This window comes from Equus asinus, chromosome 2 (genome assembly GCF_041296235.1).
Source record: "Equus asinus isolate D_3611 breed Donkey chromosome 2, EquAss-T2T_v2, whole genome shotgun sequence".
In the NCBI taxonomy this organism is placed as follows: Eukaryota; Metazoa; Chordata; class Mammalia; order Perissodactyla; family Equidae; genus Equus; species Equus asinus.
The window spans coordinates 126,328,771-126,353,579 of NC_091791.1; the positions used below are offsets into that span (position 1 = coordinate 126,328,771).

The 24,809-nt window shown below is 58.3% G+C and overlaps 1 protein-coding gene across 1 annotated transcript; it reads left to right on the forward strand.

Moving 5' to 3' along the window:
* SEMA7A (semaphorin 7A (JohnMiltonHagen blood group)) lies at positions 1-23,788 on the forward strand. Its single transcript, XM_044764509.2, has 14 exons — positions 1-246; positions 13,904-14,055; positions 14,516-14,557; positions 14,914-15,006; positions 15,220-15,304; positions 15,446-15,556; positions 16,183-16,322; positions 16,975-17,159; positions 18,045-18,153; positions 18,238-18,436; positions 21,041-21,168; positions 21,375-21,529; positions 21,741-21,802; positions 22,128-23,788. Exons 1-14 carry the CDS (start codon positions 75-77, stop codon positions 22,487-22,489), a joined length of 1,995 nt encoding a protein of 664 aa, XP_044620444.2. The 5' UTR covers positions 1-74; the 3' UTR covers positions 22,490-23,788.
* The last annotated feature ends 1,021 nt before the right edge of the window (positions 23,789-24,809 follow it).

Genomic DNA, 24,809 nt, shown 5'->3' on the forward strand with positions numbered 1-24,809 from the left:
CGCGCTGGGCTCAGCCTGCGGTCGGGCGCTGGCTCAGTCTAGGCTGCTCGCCGCTGTCGCTCCCGGGCCGCGGGATGACACCGCCTCCGCCCCGATGCGCCGCCCTCGGCGCCCCGCGCGCCCGCGTCCCCGGTCCGCTAGCTCGGTCCGGGTTCCCGCTGCGGCTGCTGCTGCTGCTGGTCTGGACGGCCGCCACCACCCAAGGCCACCCGAGGAGCGGACCCCGCATCTCGGCTGTCTGGAAAGGTAGGTGGCGCCGCGCGGCCGGCGGTGCGCGGGATCGGACGCCGTGCGGGGCGGGTGCGGAGTGTGCGGCACCGGAGGGAGTGCGTGAGCGCGGCTCTGCGGGTCTCGGGCTGTCCCCGCGGGGAGCGTGCGGGTGTGGGTGAGTGTGTCTGTGTGAGCTGGCACGCGGGAGCGGGCTGCAGCGCGGTGCCGAGCGAGCGGCGGGGCCCGGAGCCCCGGCTAAGTCGCTCCAAGTCCGCGCGCAGCCGGGAGCCGCAGCGCCGGGGCGCAGGGGGAGGGAGCGGGCCCCTCTCTTGGCTCAGAGCCTCTCTCGGTTCTCCAGGGCCGGGGCCTCTGTGCAGGAGCCTTTCTCCTGCTGGGACCCCCACTCAGGTCTCCTCTTCCTGAGCTGCGGGCTCTGCTGTAGCGCCCGGCCCAGGCTGGGCCGGCAAGTGGGGCGCGGACCCCTTGCCGCCGCCGCTGCGCTCCGGCTGCGGAAACAAAGACCCCGCTGCCTGCCCCCGCCCTCGCCCCGGCCCCGAGCGCGGGCCGGGTAAAGGGGTGGGCACCCTATGGCGAGCCGGGACACGATGCGGTGCGGAGGCTTGGGGCACCCGGGCGCTGCCTCTGCAATGCCAGGACCGGCCGCTCCCCCCTTGTCCGCACGTGGCACTTGTCACCAGGAATGGGTGCCAGCGTAGGGGGCAGTGCCCATTGCATGGGGGGCGGCCGCTGGGACCCCCAGGCGGTGGAGCTGGGGCAGGGGTGCAGCTTTTAGGCCGCGGTGGATATGTTAACCTGGGGGACCTGTCTCTCCCTCAGGGGCGCCTCAGTTTAGACTCCTGTACAATGGGACAGAAAGCCAGCTAGGTGGGGATTTGAGGCTTTCTGCTGCGAGGGACTGAGCTCCCCTCCCCTACATCACACAGAAATGCCTCCCTGCCCCTAGGCCGACTGGGCTCTGTCCCCAAATTTGGCAGCCTGGTGGTCGCCCTGTGGTGGTGGTGGACTGTCGGTGGGGGTTGAAGAGACTGGTCTGGTCTGGCCCGGCTGGAGCCCTTTGATGCCTGAGGCGGTTGGCAGGGATTGCCTGAGCCTGAGCATTATCTGGGGCAGGTATTCTTAGCAGAGAGAGAGTAAAAAAAAAAAAACCCACACATAAAATGAGTGGCCCAAACTGCGGCTGCAGTGGAGGAAATGTGACTTGTCCAAGGTCACTGGGCAGCGAGTGAGCTCACAGTGCAGACAGAGGTCTCTGATCTGGCACAGGACCAGCGCTGGTTCTGGGTTAGGGAGGAGAGAAGGATTTAGGCAGTTTTTTGGCCAAGAAGGAGAGACTCTGGGCGCCAGCTCTGCTACCCAGAGGCAGATATTCCTGGTGGGAGTGGAACAGGGCAGCTGGACCTCTGGCCATCTAGTCCTGGTGGACACCTGCACACCCCTCAGTCATACCAGCTCCAGCCCAGGCTTCCTCTGCCTTCCCAGCATCTTTGCCTTGCCTCAGTCCTCTTGGCTGTCCTGGGCAGCACAACATTTGGGCATTCTGAAGAGGACAAATGGCTATGTCTGAGTGTTCTGGAATCTCCCCCTGCACCAATCCCCTTGCATTTGGCTCTGCTTACCCCTATCCCCTAGTCTTCGCCAGATCCCTCCCCCCACATAATGCACACCCACCTCTTAGCAGTTAATGTGCACCTCTCCATCATGGGCACTTAGTCCCCACACTGAGGCTATTTAAAGCTGTTTTCAGTCCTCTTACCCACTTTCAAAGCTCCCAACCCAGCTCCACCTCTCTTTCCCCTGCACACTGTTCACTGCTGTAGCCACACTGGCTGTGCCCTCTGCTTGGTAATGGCCCACTGGAGTCCGCCAGCCCCTCACCTATCTTGTCCAAGGGCAGTCTGTGGTCTTCTTTGCCAGTGCCAAACGCCCCACTGACCAGACAGACTCTGCCATCAGCCTGTCCCCCAGGACCACCAGCTGGTGATGGTATGCCTGGCTGACAGCTGTCTTCTATTTCCTGTGGGATGGCACATGGCAGTTGGACACGAATGGGTTTGGGCAGGGCAAACCCAGGAGTAGAGTGAGAGGAGGACCCTCCAGCCTTGCTGTAGTATAGGCCTAGGTCCTTGTATACCAGTGGGTGGGGAGTACAGGAGGAGCTGGCCTCCAGGAACAACTAGATCAAGGATAATGGTGATTCTGGTGCCACTTCTGTTTGAGGCATAGATGGGGGTTTTAGTTTTAAGGCAGGACAGGTGTGGGGACCGGAATAGGTATGGAGGGTTCTTCTTTGTCATTTATTTTCTGCTGCTTGGACCCCTAATCCCTAGAGAAAGATTAGATCAGGGAGTTCTGGGAGGGTCCCAGCCTGCACTTGTCTGAATCTCGATGCCTCTCCAGCCTGATGAGTCCTGGCCCAGAGCAGCTCTGAACCCAGAGAGGGATGTGCCAGCGCTGACCTGCTGGGTGCCCTTGAGCTCCGCACCTGTCTCTGACCCTCAGAGCTCACCAGAGCAGGAAAGGCTCTGGAGGTTGTCCTCCAGGGGCTGTCACTGACACATGGGCCAGTCAAGAATGTGAATGTGTGGGCCTAACCTCCCTGTAAGCAGGGGCTGGAGGGGAGCGGGTTGCAGGTGAGGGCAGGAGGTTGGCTTGCCTATGTAAGCTGTACACTCCTCTTGCACTCCATCCTTGTTTGGGGGAGATAAAGAAGCCCAGGAAGGTCCTGACCCCCAATGTCAGAGGTGAGCCAGCCTGTCCACAGCGAGAAAAAGAGCCCAGTCTCCACCCGCCTAGCTGGCTTTGCCCTCTTCCTTGTCTTGTTAAACAACAGGATGTTATTGTTGACTTGCCTGCTGCTGGGGGAGCCATTATGGGGCCTCTCCCTAGGGCAGGGGTTGTTGTCACCTTCTCCAGGGGATGAGGTCACAGCTGGGGCTCCCCAAGCATCAGCATTTCCAGTGGAAATCCTTGCCCCCTTGGGGACTTAGATGTGCTCATCACCTTCAAGGTGAACTCCCCGTGCAGAACAGGGAAGGAAGGCAATTCCCAGGAGGAGAGGGGGTGTTTCCTAAGCTGGGAGAAATGGGAGAGATGCCCAGTGATGTCACCAGAAGCTTCCTGCCAAGCTCTGTGGCCTCTCAGTCCTGGCTAGTGAAGATTCTGAGAGCAGTCTGGAGTGGGGTAGATGTTGGCCCAGGCCTGCGATGACCATGGTGTGGGGAGAGATGGGAAGGCGGGAGCCTGGTTCTGGTCTCAGCTCTGGCCTGATTTTCTGTGTGACTCTGAGCAAGTTCTTGCCTTTTTCTGAGCCTCAGTTTCCTCAAATGTCCAAAGCAGGTGGAGGGAGAAGCATATGCTTATCAGAGCACTAACCTTCTGGGATTCCTGACTCTCTGGGATGGGCAGAGGCTCTGGTGGCCTGTGCAAAGATTAGCTTGAGGAGAAATTGAAACCTGGGAAGTCAGGGGAAATCCTTGAGTTGTGTGTTCTTTCCTATCTTTTTCTCTCCTGAGCCGAAGGCTGAGGATCAACTGGAGAAAGCTGCTCATTGATTTGTGGCCTCAAGGATGGAGATAGTAATTCAGCATTTTTGACATTTGCTGGGGCCAGCCCTATGCTGGTCCCAGCGCTGGGCTTGGGGATCCAGGGATGAGAAACTAGACAAGTCTGTAGACTTCTCATTGTAGGTGGGGAGACAAGCTGGCAGGTCAGCCTGCAGTTAGGATGAAATGTGGCAGGGCCTGTAACAGAGGGCAGCTGTGGGAGTTGAGGAGGTACGTAACCCAGTCTGCTCAATCAAGGAGGGCTTCCTAGAAGAAGTGGTGAGTCAGGATGGGCTGGAGAAGAGAGAGACAGGAGGAAGCACCTGGTGTGACAGGATTTCAGATCCAAAAACTTCATCTAGGACCAGGGAGAGGAGAGGAGCCAAGTGGGGGCCTCAAAGAGGGAGATGTTGAGTCAGCCTGGTTCTGGGGGCTCCCGGAAGGTTTCTTGCAGGAGGGAACATCTGAGCTGGGCCACCTGACCTTCCACAGCCAGCCCAGCAGTGGGAAAGAAGGACCATGGCAGGCAGGGAGGGCCTCCTGTGTCACAGCTCCCTGATAGGAAGCTGGGACTGGGTCCAGAGAGAATAGGGCTTTCTGCCTTACTCCTGACCACAGGGGTTCTCCAGGTGAGGAGGCCTGTCCCTCAGCAGAGACTCTCCATGGGGGCAGGAGCTCCTCCAGCACCAGCCAGGCCCTGCTGGCAGGGGAGGGGCAGATGCCCTTTCTCTGAGCAGCTTCCCTTCCAGGAACCTTTACCTCCTTAGTGGGGGTGGGGATCACTCCCTGGGCGGACAGCAGCAGGGAGGGCTGGGCACCCTTCTTTGAGGAAGGCCAGGCCAGGGCTCTTAATGTGCAGGAGAGAAGCTGAGGCTCAGCCCAGGGGAAGGGGTCCAGTGAACTACAGGGGGCAGTGGTGGGAGTGGGTGACTCTTGGTTGGCCTCTGGGGCCCCAGCTGATGTCCTGTCCTCCACCCCCAGCCCTATGTCCGTCATTTTAGCCACTGCAGGGCCGTCTGGCTGTGTCATAAGAGACTGACTACACTTCCTCTCCTCTGGTTGGCGGCTTGGGGGCCAGAAAGCTTCCCCTTCTCTTGGTTTCCTTTTTTGGCCAGGACTGGCTGCCCCAGAAGTCTCCTCTCTCTCAGGATGGGGGAGGAGGGGACCCTCCTGGAGCATGGAGGACTGTTGCCCCTTGTTGGCCCCTTCCTCAGAGAACATGAGCTTCCCCCTTCCCAACCAGTGCAGGTCCTGAGGGACCAGGAGATCCATCTCCTCCCTGCCCCATGGTACTGGGCTCCCCGCTAGTCAGCCTCTAAGCCCTTTCCTGCCCCCGGCCGGGGCCCAGGCCCTGCTGTGTCTCCAGGACTGTGCTCTGGCCTCCTCAAGGCCCCTCTGTCCCTCCGTGTCGCTGTGCTGAGCGATCCTCCTAGAACACACGATGACAGAGCTGCTGCCGTCCCCGGTCCTGCGTGGTAGCCAGGCCCCACTCCCACCTTATCTCCCACACTTTTCCCCTCACCACTCCCCAGCTCCCTACATTTTTCTGCCTCAGGGCCTTGCCCTGCTCGGCCGCCCTGCACCCCATTCACCCTCCTCCTCCTTTCTCCCAGTTCTATCTCACTTCCTCCAAGGGACTTTCTTGGATGACTCCAGCCCACACAGCCTGATGGACAGAGCACGTCAGCAAACAAATGTCAGAGATGAGCTGGGCCAATCACACATTCCACAGATGGGGAAACTGAGGCCATAGATGACAGGGACTGACCCCAGGTTACCCAGTGAGACTGGTAGTGCTGGGACCAGGGCTCTGTCTTCTGCCCCGAGCCTACTCCTGGCCTCAGCTTTTGGCTCCCCCGACTTGTCTGCTTGTCTTCATGCTCTGTTCCCAGGCTTGGAGCTCCCTTTCCTCCTTGGCCAGCTCAGCTGAGCCTAAGATCTTCTTGCCCCGGCACTGTCTGCTCCCAGGAGCCCCACTCTTCATGACTGTCCTCCCTTCAGGATCTTAGATTTGGGCCAGCTCAACACACCTCTTCTGGTCTTTTCCTCGGGGCAGCTGGGCCTCGGGTTTCCAGGGCAGGTCGATCTGTGTCACAGTTTGGGCTAATCTGGGTTTAACCATCACGGCAGCCTGGGATTAGGCTGATCCTGCTGTGCCTCCTGCACCCCCTACTTCCAGACAGGGGCTGGGCTCTGTGCCAGCACCCCCAGGGGCAGCCCTCGTGGTGGAGGGCAGCCACCCCCATGCCGGGCCCTAGGTCTGTGTTCAGCTCTTCTTGGGGAGAGAGGAGGAGAAACCCCTAGGTTTGCCCTCAGGGAGCACACAGGTGCCTGGAGAGGTGCCTGCTGCCTGTGACTGGGGCGGGGTGGGGGGCACTTGAGGACATCAGGAACTTGTAGGTATAGCCAAGGACTGTGACAGAATGTGAGAGCAGGAAAGGTTAGAGTGGGGTGGTGCAACCAGGGAAGACTTCCTGGGGGAGAGGGAAGAGCCAGGCTAGAGCAAGGGGCAGGAACGTGTGGTAGGGGCAGAGTGTGACACAGGGAGCCGCTCATGTTGTTTGTCTTCTGAACCCCAAGCTCTGGGCCAGCCTAGTGAGGAAGAAAGGTCGCCGTGATCAGCTCGGCACCCTGTCAGCTGCCCAGGAACCTGGTCTAGGGTGTCTCCTTGTCTGACATTTGAGTTTGGCCTACTCCAGTCCTGTCTGTCTCTACTTTCTGAGCTGCCTCCACTTGGCTAGCCCTGGCCTCAGCTTGGCTCAGGGACCGTGGAATGAGAGGAGGCCTGGCCTTCACCTTGAGGATCCCACAGTCCGGGTGAAATCCCACCAGACAGTGTAATCTGAGAGAAGAGGGTGTGTGCCAGATGGTGTGTAGCACAAGGTCACAGGAAGGACGGAGCTGTGAGGGCTGGAGTGGTCTGGAATACTTCCTGGGGCTCAGGGGGTTGAGGCTAGATCTTCAAGGACAGGTAAGACCATGTGCACAAAGAGAAGGAGACGGGGCAACCCGGGGGAAGGGAGAGCATGAGCAAAGGTGTGGAAGTGGCAGGGAGCCGTGGCAGAGGTGAGCAGAGATGGGTGGGCCTGGACTGTCTGGGAGACGAGTTGGGTCCTGCTGAGATGCGCAGTTGGGAGCCATGGTAGGTTCTTGAGCTGAGGAGCCAGGGGTGGAGGTGAGTGTTTCTGGCCAGTGCTGGCTGGGTGGGAACCTGGCTGGGCAGATAGTGAAGAAGGATTCATGAGCATACCCTGTCCTTTGCTGTGGTCCGTCCTGGACCATACCATTTTTTCCATTGTGGGCAGAGATCTCAGGCAGACTTATCTTCCAATTAGTCATGCTGATCAGCACTCAGTGCCCTGCTGCACCCCCATATCCCTCCCCTGCACCCTCCCACCTTGGGCCTGCACACGCACCTCGCTGACACATGCTTTCTTTAGGGCATCATGGATGGAGGTCAGGCCTTCATTGACCAAGTGGCCTCTGACCAGGCTCTACCCTCTCTGAGCCTCAGTTTCCTCATTTCTATGGGAGGGGCTGGCCTGGAAGCTTCTAAGGGCCTGTCTATGGATCACAGTGTTGTAAGCACAGATTCCAGAGTCAGCCTGCCTAATTTCAACCTCTACTCTACCACTTAGTAGCTGAGTGATCCTGGACAAGTTACTCAACTTCTCTCTGTCTTGCTGTCCTCATCTGTAAAATGGGGATAATGAGAGAACCCACCTCATAAGAGTTCAGTGATGATGAAATGAGTTACTATATCTAAAAATCACTTGGAATAATGCCTGGCACATGGCAAATGCTATGGAGTGGCTAGGTGGTGGGGATATCATCACAGTCATCAGCATCTTCCTTCTTCTTCAACATCTCTGATTTCTGAAAAAATGCAGCCCTGGCAGCCCAGCCCCTGCCAGCTCTCCCTAAGTGGCTGATCTGGCTGGCTGCCCTTGCTCTGGGCCTCCGCCCACCCTTGCCAGTGGCCCAGGCTAAGGGAGCTGGGGAACCGTTTGTTTCTCAACAGTCTTCCCGTCCTGCCTGCCTCCCTCTGCTTGGGGTGGTCTGGCCATCCTCTGCCCTGGCTCTGGGCCCACGGGCAGGCCCTGTACTTTGCCCATCCTCTCCTTTGAAGGAGCCACCAGCTGACCTTGGCCTCACTTTGGGGCTTTTGGAACCTGCTGGGCTGAAGAACGGGCGGAAGGTGGACAGGACATGGTGTTCATCCTGGGCTTCCTGCCTTCCCTGGGCTTGGAGCCTCCTCCTTGCTCCAGTTAGGCCTCAGTGCCAGCCTTCCCTCCCTGAGCCCCCAAATCCGGCTCGGCTCAGCCTCCCCATAACTTGTTCTCCCCCCAAGTCTTTGCCACAGCTGGTCTCTCCACCCACCAAGCCTCTGGTCCTTGGAGCACATGATGCAGTGCAGAGAGCACACAGCCCTTGCTGGCTCAGAGGGCTCTTGTTTTCTTGTCTATAAAACAGGGATGTAGACTCTTGTCCTGCCTTCTTTGCAGGGTGGTTGGGGGATTTGGTGGGCTAGTCGGTAGGGGCAGGTGAAGATGTGGCCTCTTCTGCTCCCTCCACCTCCAGAAAGCCGTCTCTGACTTCTCCAGCGCTCAAAATCCCACGCTTTCCCAAAATGACCCATGAACTTAACCCTGATTCTTTTGTGATTTGTTCCCGGAATCATGGTGGGTCATAAAACCTAGACCTTAGCAAGTACCAGCCCCTCCAATCCATAAGGGAGGACAGTGAACTCAAGAAGGCCCAGCCCCTGGGCACAGTCACAGCCAACCAGCCAACTGGAGCACAAGGCTTCTTGGAGCCAGGGCTCAGGCCACACGTGAGATATGCTCCCCCTCTACGCATCATTGACCTTGTGGGGAGCACACTCCCCCTCAGTCCAGCACACAGCTTGTTCTTCCCTGGCTGATAAAGAGAGGCAGACGCCCCCGCTCCCCCCAGTACTGCCTTGAGGGTACGCCACCTGCCCCAGCACACGGCCCTGGCCCTGCCCGCAGCCGTCTGGGACCTTGCCCTGCCGAGTGTCACCAGCACCCTGACAGCAACCATAACCCCTCCTTAGCATGGGTCAGAGCCACTCTGGAAACCAGGTTTTGGTGTATGAGGAGCAGTTTCTCACATCCTCGTCCCTGGCTATATGGGGAGAGACGAAATCACTGAAACATTTACTCCTTTGCCCCCACCCCGGTGGAAAGATTTCCTCTGCCGCTCGGCTCTGACGGAGCAGAGTTCCATCATTAGTCACTCCTTTGGATTTGAGGCTTTAATTGCTGAAAACCCCTGGGAGATCAGGGCCCCCCATGGAAGGTAGGTGGGTGGGTGATTCCCTTCAGTTATCAGGTTGATGACATCACCCTAATGGGCAAAGGAGGGAAAGGTAGAGAGCAGGATATGATACAGAGAAGTAGAGAGAAGGTGATATACTATAGCTTTTTGCAGGTCAAGAGGGATGTGGTCCTGGAGGGCTGGAGCTGGGTGATGGGTACCAGAAACCCTGAGCTTTGGCCAGGCATTACCCCTACCTCCCTTGCTGTGTACCTTGGGCCAGTGGCACAGCCTCTCTGGCCTCTGTGCTCCCTCAGCTCAATGACTGTTAGATCTTCTCCTTTCCACCTTGACCTGTGGGGTGTGGGTTCCAAAGGCTGGAAAGGCTGCAGGCTAATTCCTGGCTTCCACATGGACCGTCCCTCTTCTCTCTCGGCCAGGTATGTGGTAGGCAAGGGTGTGAAGTGGGCTGGGCCATGCCGGGTGGAGTGCAGCTGTGGGAGGAGGTTCCTGCCAGATGTGGAGGTTGGTCTGACTGGTCCCTGCTCTGTGCCCTGGGCCTCTCTGGCTGCCTGACTCAGCCATTCCCTGCCGGGTTCCCGTGTTCCTGCTGTTCTCAGAGCCTGCCTCAATGCCCACTTTCAAGGGCTCCTTGAGGTTAGCATTCCAGGCCTGTCTGATCAGTGGGTCAGGTTGGAAGGCTGTCCCTGCCGAGACCAGACTGTGGGGCCTATATCTTGTTGCTCCCTTCATATGAGGACAACAACAACCCTGTATTCCAGCCCCTACTCCACCCTCCCCTTGAGCAACTCTTTCAAAAGCAATGAGGATATGGGGATGACAGGGACCAGAAGGTGACAGCACCAAGAGTGAATGAAAGGAATGATGTTCCACCAGGCAGGTCTGCATTAGGAAAACCCACCCTAAAGACGTGCAGACTCGGCTGCTGGGACAGTGGTGGGAGGGTGGGGCCATGAGAGGAATCTGATCCTATTCGTTCTAGCAGTATCAGAGCCCCATGGCCAACCTGGCTGGGGGCTGTGACTAGAGGGGACTGCCTCTCACACCCAGCCATCTTCTTGATCTTCATCTCCAGCTGGGGCTGGGCCTGGGCCTTGCTGGTCCTGCCATGTGAGGAGCTGGGGGACTCAGAGCGGGCCATGGAGTCTGGCCAGGTAGAAGGCAGCCTGAGTGTTCTCTTTTTCGGTCCAGAAGGAGCAAGAACTGGTTCAGAATCACATGGGGGTGGGGGGTTTTGTGCCCAGCCTGCTTCTGGGGCCAGGCCCACCCTGGGTGTCCCTAGCCCCCTCCCCTGCCTGAACCCCTGGTTATTCTGGGAGCTTTTAGCTACCACTTAGTCAGCCACTAATGCGTCAGGCCGGGGAGTGAGGGGGGAGACACAGTGCCAGACGGTGCTCCTTTTAGACATCCAGAAGGGGAAGCAGAGGGGACTGGTCAGGCAGGGGGAGTGGGGTGGTGGGGGGATGCTGGAGGAGGGGAGGCTCTCCCAACCTGGCCAAGCTTGATGCTGGCCTTGCTGGAATGGAGGAATGGGCAACACTGGAGACTGACGGACAGTGGGTTGGTGTATCCTTGGCCTGCCGCACCTCTCCTCCCCCATCACACTCAGGGCCTCAGCCCACCTTCCTGATTCTTCTCTCATTAGGTCTCTGTACCTACCATATAGTTAGCTTTCCCACCTTTGCTCAGGCTGTTCGCCATGCCTGGAATTCTCTTCCTGCCTGTTCCTGACCCATCTAGTTTTGATCTGCCTTCCCCATCCCTTTGGATTCATAAGCAAGCAAAAAGGCAGATTTAGGGATGCGGCACTTTCTCCTGTGGCTGGGCCTTTGTAGGGGCAGCCCCTGGCCTGCTCAGCTCCTGCATGGGCAGGGCCTTGAAGGCCACCCCCTCCCTGGCCCAGCCCTCTCTGTGTCGGTGCCATGGGGCCATGGATCCTGGCCACGAAGGCTTGGTGCTGCCTTCACTTCCAGGCAGCCCTCCTGCTCCTGAGCCCCCAGCCCCCCGCTCCTGCGACCTGAACAAAGCTTCCTTTCATGTATTCATGGAGCTGCTGCCGCTCAGACACTTCCCCGGCACAATCAGGCCCTTTGAGGGCCTCAGGCAGTGCGGGAGCCGGGCTGGGGCTGGGGTGGAGAATGGGCCGAGGCCTCGTCCTGGGCCCGAGCTGGTGCCATCCCCCCATACACATCACCAGGCACAGAGCCGGGGGTGAGGTGGGGTGGGAGCTTGAGGGTCAAGGGAGGCAATGCTCCTGGGCTCCTCTTTGTCCTTCTGCAAAATGGGGGGAGCAGTCCCTGCCTCCCTGCCTCCCGGCAGCTGCACCCAGGATGTGAGGGGACCTGGGCTCAGGCTTGCAGATCAGTGCAGAACTGTCCTGGCCCTGGCACTGCAGCCCCCCTGCGCCACACCCAGCAGCAGGCAGCCCTCACCTGCCCTTTGTGTCCTTGGAAACACTTTGTGAGCAGCAGAGTTCTTTGCCAAGATGGTTTTGCTTGAGAGTTGTGGAGGCTTGCTTTGGTGTGCCTGTCTCACCCCTCTGACTGGATTCTAGGGTCGGGCCGGGCCTCCCCCTCAGACCTTGTTCTCCAGGGCTAGGCCATGCCTCTTCCATCAGGCTTGACTCCCCAGGGCAAGACTCTGTCTCCCCCATTGGACTAGACTCCTCAGGGCAGGAAATGCATCACCTCCCTTTGACAGCACTGCAACCCCCACACGAGATCTATCTCAGGGCCCACTCCGGTGCCTCTTTCCCCATGACTGGAGCTCTGTGTTGGCTGTGCAGGCCCCTCCTCTGAGGCCTGGGCTGAGGTGACTGGTAGAGGTGGCCAGCAAGGACTGAGGGGTACGGCTCCCTTTGGCCTGAGCGTGGGGGGACTTCAGATCTTAGGCTCTAGCCCAGCATCTCCAGATGCGGACATGAAGCTTTTCTTGGCCACCTAGCTGGCTGGGGGAGTGGGCGGGGAGCTGGGGCTGCAGACTGTTTGGATCCCTGGCTGGGCCTTGGGGACAGTGGCTACTGCTCAGGCTGCAGGTGGAAGGGGAGCCATGGGAGCTGAGTCAGGAAGTTCGCCTGTCTGTGGCCTGCTGACCCCAGCACTCTGATTTTCTGGCTGGAAAGGCCTGGGGGCCTGAGACCTGCCAGCCCTGCCTGAGCCTTGGGCAGTACTCCTCCTCCCACCCAGCATGGAGCTGGGCTCTCAGCCCCTTCCCTGCACAGCTGGGGATGAGGGGGATTGAGCCTCGGGGTGAGGAGCCCTGACATCCTGAGCTGCTCAGGCTGTCTGTGGAGTGCCCGAGGAGAGCCAGGTGAACCCCAGGGCACTGAGCTCAGCACTTCTCTATGGCTCATGGTGCTGGCATCTCCCTGAACACTCCTGAGAACTGATACTCAGTCTGAACAAGCCAGTCTACCCTGCCTCCTAGTGTGACCTTGGACTAGTGTGTCCTCTAGGGACCCTCAGTTCCGGCCTCTGTACAGTGAGCCAGGCCGCAGCTGAGGTGAAGACTGACAGTATCCCACTTCCAGGGATGACTTGGCCTTGCAGAGGTGTATCTTAAGGAAAGGGAATGCAGGTGTGGGTAACATGGGGTGTAGTGCTCCTTGCCCCTTGTTGAATGCAGAATCGGTAGGAATGGCTCAATGGCAGCAAGACGGATTTGGGGAAGACTTGAGGAAATGGCAGTTCTTTTTTGTCTGGACTGGAGTGTGTCCTGCTTGGGTGTCATTGCTAGGCTGGCTGCCCCTGAGTTTGCTGCAGCTGAATAAGCAGTGGTCAGGCCGAGTTCCTGGGTGAGGCCCCAGGCGGGTCAGAAGTAGGAAGATGCTATCTGTGGCTGATTGCTGGGGGCACAGCCACAGGCCGTCCTGTCCCTATAATTTAGTCCTGCAACCAGGACAACCTCAGCAATGTCACCGGAGATGAGACATCTTCTCCCCGGAGGCGGTGGCTGCAGACAGTTTCTTTTTTGGGTAAAATTGTCCTGGTCAGCCCTTCTACTTAAAGGCCCAGGCTGTGCTCTGTGAAGGGCTCCCTGTCCCAGAGTTGCTGGGGAGGGAGGGCTGATCTTTACCCCCACAGCAGGCTGGCATTTCTGTGAAACCAGGCCACAGCAGGTCAGGCCGCAGAGTCCAGCTGGGGGCAGGAGCATGGGTTCTGATTCAGGGCCTGCTACTGACCGTGTGACCTTGAGCTGCCCCATTCTGGACCTCTGTTTTCCCAAGTAAAATTGGAAGGAGTGGACGTTAAAATTCCTCTCCAGCTCTGATCTAAGCTGACTGGCTCACTAAGGGGCTGCAGTAGGCTGGGAGGGGTTGGAGAAGGCTTCCTGAAGGGTGGGATGGGGTTCTGAGCAAAGTGATTCCTGGGAACCTGAGCTCTAAGTGGGGTGCTCAGAGGCCCTGCTACCTGCAGGGGGTGAAGGTGGCTCTTGCTATGCCCTGGGAAGCAGAGCACCTCACAGAGCAGAGCCAGGGAGCCCTGGTCCCTCCTGCCCAAGCCCAGCCCTTTAGGAACAGTAGAGTGCATCTGTGTGTGTATGTGTGGGGTCTGTTCTTCCCAGGGGTCCCTAAATCCTGCCACTACCCTGAGGTCACACATATTATAGGGTAGGGGCCATGGCTTTGGGGTGAGGACAGCTAGTTGCTGGACCCCACCATGCAACCTCTCACTTCTCCCTCCCATGGCTCTAAGTCCTGGCATCGTCCTAGCCCAGACCCAAGCACTAGTTGCCAGGCAGGTACTGGTGTGCTTGGGGGTGGAGGTGGGGCCAGGATCTTCCTGCCCAGGGCCTAGTCTCAACATTTCTATCAATTGCCTCCTCCTCAGGCCGCGCAGGGCAGGACCGGGTGGACTTTGGCTCAGCCGAGCCTCACACGGTGCTTTTCCATGAGCCAGGCAGCTCTTCCGTGTGGGTGGGTGGACGCGGCAAGGTCTATCTCTTCGACTTCCCTGAGGGCAAGAACGCCTCGGTACACACGGTAAGCCTGGACCTCTCTGCCAGCCCTGGGGACACAGCTGAGCCCACCCCCATCTCTTTTCTGATCTCCCTCCTGGCCTTGGTGAGGGGCCTCGGGGAATCTGAAGGAGCTGGCATCTCTTCCTAAGCTGGTCCTCCCTTCGTTATATCCTGTAAATAGTCCTTGGGAGGCTCCCTAAAGGTAGTCCAGATTGGGATGGGTGTTGGGGTGGTATGGAGAAAAGCCTGGAGCTAACACCCTATGGCCCCTGTCTTCTGAGATCTCAGGCTGGCCCTGAGCTTCAAGCTTTGGCTCCAGGCATCAGGCTGAGCAGCCTGTGTGATCTTGGGTAAATCACTCACCCTCTCAGAGCCCTAGTTTCTCATCTGTAAGGTGAGCCTGTCCTAGGGATGCATGGAAAGCACTTACAGGGGCAGCTTGCCCTGGCACAGTGGACTAATGCTTTCCGCCTTCCTCCTAGGTGAACATTGGCTCCACGAAGGGGTCCTGCTTGGACAAGTTGGTGAGTCAGGGGAGGGAGTGCAGAGGGGAGGCTGAGTTCCTTGGAAAAGGTATGGGAGTCCCTGAGAATCTAAGGAAGGAGTCTTGGCCCTGCCTTGGGAGCCCTAGTCTGGGAGTTGAGAGGCAGCCCTGCTCTAGGGTTCCCAGTCTGAGAGGGAGACACACTTCTTGTCTGGGGCATCTGTGTCCTTCCTCTGTTCCTGGGGGGCTGGACTCAGCTGCACCCCCTCTGGGCTCTTCTTGGGGGCTGCCTCCTGTGCACAGACTTCTGATGCCTTTTTTCCTAAGTCTGAGGGTCCTGGTGCTAGGCCTGCCAGGGCCTCCAACCGACCTGTCTCCTTTTCCTTCCCCCTGCAGGACTGTGAGAACTACATCACGCTCCTGGAGAGGCAGGGCGAGGGGCTGCTGGTCTGTGGCACCAATGCCCGGCGCCCCAGCTGCTGGAACCTGGTGAGAAGGCCCCTCCCCATGTGCCTTCAGCTCACCCTCGTCTGGGGGGGGCTTCTGCCCCTGATGGTGGGAAGGAGGTGGGGGAACTTTGAGGCTGACTTCACCTTGTATAGAGTCCCTGGGAGGATGGGGACCCTGGCTGGGAAGCTGGCACCCAGGGGAGGCAGTGGCCATGGGATCATGTGGCTGTCTGACCCCCTTGGTCTCTCCCAGGTGAACGGCACCGTGGAGTCGCTTGGTGAGAGGAGAGGCTATGCCCCCTTCAGTCCAGATGAGAACTCCCTGGTTCTATTTGATGGTAGGGCTGTGACTGGAGCCCCGGAGGGCTGCTGCCCTAGCCTGGGGGAGGGTGGTCAGCTCCGTGTCCCATGGCCCAGGCCCTGGGGTGGGACTTCTAGGAGCTATCTGCTCTTACCCATGCCTCTCCCACCATACCCAGGGGACGAGGTGTACTCCACAATCCGGAAGCAGGAATACAATGGGAAGATCCCTCGGTTCCGTCGCATCCAGGGCGAGATCGAGCTGTACACCAGTGATACTGTCATGCAGAGTGAGTCAGGCTCTGCTGGGCTGAGGTGGACAAAGGAGTGTGAATGTGCAGGGCGGCAGATGAGATCTTCATGTTCCCTGGGAGGGCTCCTGGAAGGCTGCTGGGGCCACAGGCCATCAGGAAAGCAGGAGCTTGGTACAGGCCTAAGTAGCCAGAGCTGAGGAGTTAGCCTGGCAGGGAGCAGGGGAACAGCAGAGACAATGATGTGAAGACAGGATGGGCCCAACACACTCTGGGAACAAAATGCAGGAAGACCCAGGCCCAGTGTGGGGTCCCTGGGAGCCATAGTATATCCCTCTGCTGAGCTCATGTGGGAGTAACACCCCCACCATCCTCATTAGGGCTCTGCCAATTAGGCAGAAGTGACATAGGGGGCCCCAGGGACCTCCTTACAATCCCCAGGCATGAAGTCATTGCTCCTGGGCCGATGACACCTTTGTATGAGAGAGCAAAACAGGTGTGGGTTCGGGGTGCAGAGTCTCAGGGCCCTTAGGGTGTTGGATCTGATGTTCTGAGTTTTATCCCAGATCTGATTTGCCCCACAGACTTGGGGCTTGTGCAGGGTTGGGGTGGGTGCTCTGAGCAGGCTCCCCAGCCTCACACCCGTTCGCCTGCATCCCTGGCAGACCCGCAGTTCATCAAGGCTACCATCGTGCACCAAGACCAAGCCTACGATGACAAGATCTACTACTTCTTTCGAGAGGATAACCCTGACAAGAATCCCGAGGCCCCTCTCAACGTGTCCCGCGTGGCCCAGCTGTGCAGGGTGAGCGAGTGGCTGAGGGGGCAAGACTGTGTGTCTGTGCCTGAATAGGAGTGAGTGAGTGTGTGAGTGCCTGTGTGCAAATGTGCATGTTTGTGTAAAGGAGTGTGTGAAACGTGTGAGTCTGTGGGATTGTGGAAGTAAATGTGTGTGTACAAGAGTGTGCATCTTTGGGTGGGTAAAGATGGTTAGGCTCCTGTGCATGTGTGATAGTGTACAAATGTGTATATTCGTATGAGTGTATATGGGTGTGTGCATGAGTATGAAAATGTGCTTAAGTGTGTGTGTGTGTTTCACTTGCATGAAGGTGCTGGGATTGTGAGTCCATGTCACGTGTGTGAGTGTGCATGTGTGAGAGTGGGCAAATGTGTTTCTGAGCTGCTCTGCTCTGTGGGGACCTGATACCCTTACCCTGCAGGTCCCCACTGCTGGCCGTGTGCTCTGGGTCAGCCAGGCCTGCCAGCTGGAGCCTAACCCAAAAACCTGGCCTGAGTCATGGGGCATCTCTGCCTTGTCCCTGGCAGGTCCTGGCCCCTTTCAGAGCCTCCCTTCCTCCTCTGAAGCCTGGGTGCTGGCATCCCTGGCAGCAGGTGCCTCAGGTGTGGGATAGCCCATGGGAGTGCTGAGTGGCCTCCTTTCCCCTCTCCCCTTCCAGGGGGACCAGGGTGGTGAGAGCTCATTGTCGGTCTCCAAGTGGAACACTTTCCTGAAAGCCATGCTGGTGTGCAGTGACACCGCCACCAACAGAAACTTCAACAGGCTACAGGACGTCTTCCTGCTCCCTGATCCTAATGGCCAGTGGAGGGATACCAGGGTCTATGGTGTTTTCTCCAACCCCTGGTGAGTGACCCTCGTCCTGGGGCTGGCATTGGTTAAATGTCCAGTAGGGGTTGGAGGGCGTGGGCCCTGCTGAGGGGATGGCTGACGTAGCATGATAGGGACTCCAGGCTCAATCGACAGGGCTGTTGCTGGGCCTGGGGCAGGAGACAGTCAGTGCTCAGGGAGATGTGTGTGCTGGTATGGTTGTGAGTCTGTACACATGGGCGTGCATGCACATGCCGTATGCATATTCATGGCTGCACCTGTGTCTGTGTGTCCACCAGCTGTGTGCTCAGAGCAGGGGCTGGGCCCTGGGAAAAGGCTGCTGAGGCCTCTCGGGGTGCTGGGTGCTATCACACCTGCTTGGGCACTGCCTGCTGTCTGAGAATTCACACCTCTTAATCACTCTTATTGATTGAAAACAAGGCAGGCAAAAGTGTTGAGTGTGTGTGGGGAGAGGTGGGGGAAAGGGTGGGGAAGCCAAGGCCCTGTGGCTCCTGTGTGGGTGGACCCAGCCGGGCTGAGAAGGAGACATGGTTCTGGCCTCCTTGGGTGTCAGTGTCCTGCAACTGTGCCCAGAGAGGTTGGAGAATCACCCCCAGGGATGCACAGGTTGGGAGTCCTCCTGCCCTGGGGTTGGCCTCTGAACTCAGTGATTCTGTGACAGAACACAGGTTGTAGTTTTAGATGGCAGCAAAAAGGAATTAGGTTGAACTTCCTTCCCTCTCTCCCTCAATGGTGTTTGGCCCCCAGGATAGTCCCTGCCCTCATGGAACTCTCAGGCCAGGGAGCTTGGTGGGAAGGCTGCGTTTGTCTGCAGCACCCTGTCTGGTGCTAGGCTGGCCTGGGTGAGTGGAGGTGGGTGGGTCTTGGGCCTCCCCTGAGGTGGGCTCTGTGTCCCCGCAGGAACTACTCGGCTGTTTGTGTGTATTCCCTTGGTGACATTGACAAGGTCTTCCGCACTTCCTCGCTCAAGGGCTACCACACGGGCCTTCCCAACCCTCGGCCTGGCAAGGTGAGCTGTGACACCCGCCATGACCCAGGCCCCAGCCCCACCTCCCCGTGACCCCACTGACCTGGACCTGTTCTTCTTGCCCAGTGCCTCCCAGACCGGCAGCCGATACCCACAGAGACCTTCCAGGTGGCCGACAGTCACCCTGAGGTGGCGCAGAGGGTGGAGCCCATGGGGCCTCTGAAGACACCATTGTTCCACTCTAAGTACCACTACCAGAAAGTGGTCGTCCACCGCATGCACGCCAGCCGTGGGGAGACCTTCCGCGTGCTTTACCTAACCACAGGTGAGGGGCCACCTGCAATCCCCTGGGTCTGCTTTGTAAAAATGGATATGAAAGGTATAAAGAATAATGCAATTAACATCAGGTTGGATCTTTCTACCTGGAAAGAAGAATTCAGTGACTAAGCGCTGTCAGGGGTTAGTGGAAGAATCAGGCAGGTAGGACTTCCTAGAGGAGGTGGGGGCAGAGGGAAAAGGGGAAGGCATCCTAAGATGGGAGAAGAGCAGGTGCCAGGATTCAGAGGCAGAAATGTGGCGAGTCTGAGCAAAGCCAGTGCAGATTTGGTCCAAATGTCTTACTCATGAAGATGGTAGGAAGAGCTATGGAAAGTCAGGGAAAAGGACCTGGTCACTGGGTATCCTGTGGGTCTCTGCCACGGAGAATAAGGAAGTCAGACCCTCTTCCTGTCTTTGGGATTATGCAAGTGTGAGGAAGCATTTGATGTGGGGTGCAAAGAGTGTAGTGAGATGTGAGGAAGGACTTCCAGATGACAGAGCCTTTGCAGTCTTGCAGAGGACTGCAGGGGCACCTCCTCTTCTCTGGAGGAGGCTTCCCTGGGGAAGCAGGGTCTTGCTGACCCCAGAAGCTGGGTGGGATGCTGTGAGAGATGCCCTTGCATTCTGGGAAGCTTCCAGCCATGGAGGAGGCAGCCCTGAGCTGGGTTTATGGCAGCTTCCTGGTCCCAGGCCATGGGCAAAGGGGGCTCCTGGCAGCAGGCCTGGAGGTGAGTGTTGGCAGGGCTGCAGGCCTTCCTTGAGACTGGGTGGTGATGCCATCAGAAAGGGCAGTGTCTCCCTCAGGTGCCTAGCACCTCTGGGGCCACACAGTCCAGGCCTCAGGTATGCTCCTCATTTGCTCACGCCAGCTACCCCCACCCACCATGTGACTTCCTCCTGTTGCTTCACCTTGGGGTTTTCTAAGGGTCATTTGTTTCTAAGTGGCCTCATTTGTTTGGTTCCTGGAAGCCTCTGGGACAGTAATTTCCCACTGAGCAGGGCCTGGCTTCTGGGTCCTGAGACCCCACCTCTTTACTCCTCCATTCATCCTCGCTGCACTCACTGGCCCCTGTCCTTGCTCGCCTCCAGCAGCGGCTGGCCTAGCTGTTGTGGTCAGCCAGGGGGACGTTGGGGCACGGGGATACAGGAGAGGAGGGGTCACACATGCAGGACTGGGAGCTGGGCTTGGGCCGAGGGAACCATGGGCTCCCTTCCTCCAGACCTGGGAGGCCAGCACACTTGAGTGACGAAGGCAGCTGTCTCGATTCTCCCTGAGGGCCATCAGAGAGACACCATTTTGGAGCCTGTAGCAAGAAGAATTGGGGCCAGAGAAGAAATAGAACTTTCTAGGCCATTTGCAGAGAATGGGAGGCTCTCATAGCTGGGAAAAGCCATGGCAGTCTGTCATGGGGCTGTTGTGGAAAGAGGAGAAGGGCATTGTGTGTATAAAGGCAGTGACTGGGCTGGGAGCTAGCTAGGCCAAAGGAGCATCGGGCCCCTCCCAGAGCTGCAGAGCGGGGCTCACAGACACTAGAGGAAATTCTTAGGCAGGCGATCATCTGCTCATCTGACTGCTTTTTTGGGGCAAGTGATGCCCTGGGAAATTGGGAGGGAGGAAGAGGGAGGTAGGCTATTCTAGAAACTGGGACAGCGGGTGAGGTGGGATTGGGAAGATGCAGGGGTCAGGATGCCTACTGGTCCCCCACAGGTGTGAATGGAGAGAGCACCGGTTTGGGAGGCAGCAGCCTAATATGTGAACCTGGGAATCCCTATGTGGAATCTAAGGTCCATTTCAGATCCAAGATTTTATAAAAATTAAAAAATCCCCTAAGACTAAATGCAATGTGGGGTCCTGGATTGGATCCTGGAACAGACAAAAGGCATTAGTGGAAAAACCCGTGATATCCCAGTAAAATGTGTAGTTGAGTTAAATGTGCCTTGTCAATTGTTTGGTTGTGACAAATGTGCCACAGTTACATAAGATGGTGATGTGAGGGGAAACTGGGTGAAGGATATCTGGGAACTCTGTACTATCTTTGCAACTTTTCTGTAAATTTGAAATTGTTCCAAAATAAAAAGGTTGTTTAAGTAATCCTCAGAGAGTCCAGGAGGCAGGGGAGTCAGAGAAGAAGCTGAGGGGTGGCATTTTGATGCCTGTGGGTTCCAGTCACCAGCTGTGTGACCTTGAGCAAGTTGCTTAGCCTTTCTGAGCCGCATTTACGTGTCTTCGAATTGGGGAAGATAAGACCTCCAGAGTGTGGAGGATTAAAGGAGGTAATGCTAATGTGTAGGGCAGATGTGGGGCGCTTGGGACTGCTGGGGTTCTGTTCTTCATGCTCCAGCTTCCCCTGTGGCCTTGGGGAGCCCTGGGCCTCTTGGGAGGGCCTCCCTGGCCCAGCCTTAGAAACTTACTGGGTTGCCCTCGGGCACCCATGTCCCTCCCCAGTCACGCCCTCTTTTCCCCACCCCACCCGTCCTTTGACCCTCATCTGAACCATGACTTCCCAGCCTCCCTCACCCGTGTCTTTCCTGGGCCAGCCCAGCCTAGAGACAGGCTGCCTGGCTCCGTGGTGGGACTCCTGCCCACTGACCCTCTGCCTCCCGCCCACAGACAGGGGCACCATCCACAAGGTGGTGGAGTCAGGGGAGCGGGAACGTAGCCTCGTCTTCAACATTGTGGAGATCCAGCCCTTCCGCCACGCAGCTGCCATCCAGGCCATGTCACTGGACGCTGACCGGGTGAGCTTCCCCATCCCCACCTCCACCCCTTAGGGCTACCCAGTGATGGCCAGCTGAGGACAGAGATACTTTGCCTGTGATTTGCATGTCCTTTCCAGAGCCTCTGGGCCCCAGGGCCTGCCAAACATTTGGAACTGTGTCCTGGGGCATAGAGCTCAGTGTCGGCATGGGAGCCCTGGCCTGACTGAGTCCTATTCCCTTTTCAGCGGAAGCTGTATGTGAGCTCCCAGTGGGAGGTGAGCCAGGTGCCTCTCGACCTATGTGAGGTCTATGGTGGTGGCTGCCACGGCTGCCTCATGGCCCGAGACCCCTACTGCGGCTGGGACCAGGGCCGCTGTGTTTCCATCTACAGCTCCCAAGAGTACGTTGCCCGGGATCCCTTGTTCCCGGGAGAAGGTAGACGGGAGTGTGGGTGGTGTTGACGGGCTGCAGGAGGCAGCCCTCTGGACCCTTCTGGCCAGACCCTCCTCTGGTGGACACAACTGCTGATACTGGGTGGGGGGTGAGGACAGAGGAGGGGCCAGACCTGCAGCTTCCTGTCTGCTTAGCCTCTCTCCTCCTTCCAACTCCAGGCCGGTGCTGCAGTCCATTAATCCAGCTGAGCCACACAAAGAGTGCCCCAACCCAAAGCCAGGTACCTGATCTGGCCCTGCTGGGGCCCCAGTCCAAGGAGGGTGGTACAGCCATGTCCCATTGCCCTGTCTGAGGGAGACATGGTCTGGTCCTGGCAGCCTCAGGCAGTGGGACAGGACGGTCCTGTGGAGGGAGCCCCCTTGGTGTGGGCGTGGTTGGGAGACGGGTGGGGTGAGGGAGGTGGGGAGAGTAAGGATGACACTGGGCGCCAGTTTCCCCATGTTCATTTAGAAGCCTTGGCCTTGGAGGCCAGTCAGTAGGGGAGGACACAGCCTGCCCTGAGAGCCCTTGGCCCCTCCTCACAGTGGCCTCCCATCCCTCCCCAGATGAGGCCCCACTGCAGAAGGTTTCCCTGGCCCCGAACTCTCGCTACTACCTGAGCTGCCCCATGGAGTCCCGCCATGCCATCTACTCATGGCGCCATGGGAAGAATGTGGAGCAGAGCTGTGAGCCCGGCCACCAGAGCCCCAACTGCATCCTGTTCATTGAGAACCTCACAACCGACCAGTATGGCCACTACCACTGCGAGGCCCAGGAGGGCTCCTTCTTCCACGAGGCTCAGCACTGGGAGCTGCTGCGTGAGGACGGTGCCACTGCTGAGCACCTGCTGGGCCACGCCCGCACCCCAGCGGCTTCCCTGTGGCTAGGTGCCCTGCCCATGCTTGTTCTTGCCCTCTTTGTCCATTAGGGCCTCATGGGGCTGGGCATGCTGCAGGCTTCTAGTGCCAAGGGCACTAGAAAAGTCTCACACCCAGAGCTGTCCGGGCCTGGGAGCTCCTTAGCCACCACTTCTTCCAGGGGGACTGCATAACCCGATGGGTCACCAGGCCTGGAGATGGCCAGCCGCGGGCGGCTGCTGGGCCTGGGTCGGGTGGGGGTGTGGGAGCTGGAGAATGAAGGCACTGACTGTGAAGCTGGGGCATTGGTGACCCAAGACTTTATCCTCCTGAAACTGTTTTTCAAAAACTCCTCCTCAAACTTGACTAAATGCAGTGATGCTCCTGGCCCAAGAGCCAATTTGGAAAGGAGAGCTGGGACCCCATCTCTGGACCTTGGGACCGAGACCTGAGTCCTTCGGGACTCGCTATACCCAAATTGCCCCCTCACCCTCCCTCCTGCCATGGCTGGGGGTGGCTGGTGTTCCTGCAGGCCCAGGGCCGCCCTCTGCGGCCACCTCGCCAGCCCTGAGCCCACTAGGCAGCCGCCTTGCATGTTTATTGAAGGATGTTTGCTTTCCGGACAGAAGGACGGAAAAGGCTCTATTTTTATGTTAGGCTTATTTCATGTATAGCTACTCTGACTGCATCTGTATGAAAATACCAAAACTACATACTGGGGGTGGGGTGGGAGAGGGAGGGGCTGGGGAAGGGATGGATTGTGGGGGGTCCCAGTCGGAGGCTCCTGGGGATGGGATAAGAGGCCAGGGATGGGCATGGTTTCAGGGAGAACGGCATGAGCTGACTCTGCCCTGGAGCCCAGTCTGAGGGGACATCGTCCAAACCCTGGTGTGAGGGTGGTTATGGGAGGGGGTGGGGTGAGGGAGACAGGGGAAAATGAAGGAGAAAACTGAGCCCTAGGTTCACCAAGTTCATTTAGAAGGAGGAGCCAGGTCCTCGGGGAGGTTCCAGGACTCTGCCCTTGGCATTGGGGGTTGGGGGGCGGGGGGGCCCCTCCCCTCCCCTCAGCCCCCTTCCCCAGGGGCTGTGCTTCCATGCTCCTAGCCTCCCACCTTCAGCTCAGGACATGTTATAACTTAGGCTAAACTGTGAATTCCGGTGGGGACGGCCTGGGCCAAACTCTCCAGGTGGGCGGCTCTGCCCCCGGCCCTGTCCAGGGATTTCAGCAGAGAGCTGGGCCCCTCTCTGGCTGTGTCAGGCCAGCCCGGGGCAGAGCCTGGGGCTGGCGGCCTTCCAGCTTCGGTCCCTGCATCTCTTCTCAATGCACTTTAATAATGTAACATATTACTAATAAACAAGCTATTTATTTACCTGTGCCTGCTCCTTGCCTTCAAAGCCATTCTAGTCAGAGGGTGAGGGTGGGGGCTCCTGTTTAGGACTCAGCGCTTCCTGCTTGTGTGAGCATCACTGGCCCTCTCCTTGGAGACTTAGAGCTGAGGAGACACTCAGCAGGGCTCCAAGCCAGTGAGAGGCAGGAATGAGATCTGAACCCATGGCTCCTGAGCAGTGCACAGCCTGCTGAGCCTTTGACCCCGGAGCCCAGGCAGCTCCTGCACCCCACCTCCCCGCCGCACACCTGGGGAGCTGGCCTTTCCCCCTTCCCCGCCTGTACCTCCCCCAACTTCCCTTGGGAGGCCTGGCCTGCCAGCTGTGCTAAAAACAGCCTCTGGCCTCCCTCCCTTCAAGGGGCTCATTCTGGGAGGGAAAGCTGATGAAATAGAACCTGGTGGGATAAACGTGTGGTGATCGAAGTGTGTGTGTGCAAGAGGCTAGGGGACCCTGGAGGTGGTGCCTGAGTGCAGATGAGGTACTCACTCCAGGCTGGGCTGCCAGGCAGCGCAAGGGTCTGGATGAGGGCTGCATGCAGAGGGGATGGGCGGGAGAACAAGGGGGGACTAGTGGGCAGGGTTTGAGTGCTAGCCCCAGAGCTTGGCTTTTCAACCCCCAGGGCAGTGACAAGGCCTAGAGTGGGATTTATGCCTTAGAAACTCCTCCAAGATAAAGCAAATAGGTTTTAGAACCCAGAAGGACATGGGAGAAGGGCTCTCAAGGCTGGGGTGGGACTTGGGGAGGTGAGTTAGAGGCTGTTCAGGGGGCTGGGGGCAGGACAGGGATGGAGGGGAGGCCCGCTGGGGGATGTGGAGAGGACCCCGGATGTCTCCCAGAGGCCTCTCCCATCTTCTCCTCTGTCCTCCCTTTGTTCCCTTTTCACCTGCCACTTGCTACAGGGACCCAGGCCTTTTGGGGTTTGCTGGGAGTTTTTCCTGAGCCGTAACTGCTGGAGAGGGGGATGTGGCAGACTTGAGACAGCTCCCCTCTCTGAGCCTGAGC

Bases quoted from the DNA above. Each gene is read 5' to 3' on its own strand.
- SEMA7A (XM_044764509.2), top strand. From the start codon at position 75: ATGACACCGCCTCCGCCCCGATGCGCCGCCCTCGGCGCCCCGCGCGCC. The intron at 18,154-18,237 runs GTGAGCTGTGAC...CTTCTTGCCCAG, and splicing joins CCAACCCTCGGCCTGGCAAG to TGCCTCCCAGACCGGCAGCC. The intron at 21,169-21,374 runs GTGAGCTTCCCC...TTCCCTTTTCAG, and splicing joins TGTCACTGGACGCTGACCGG to CGGAAGCTGTATGTGAGCTC.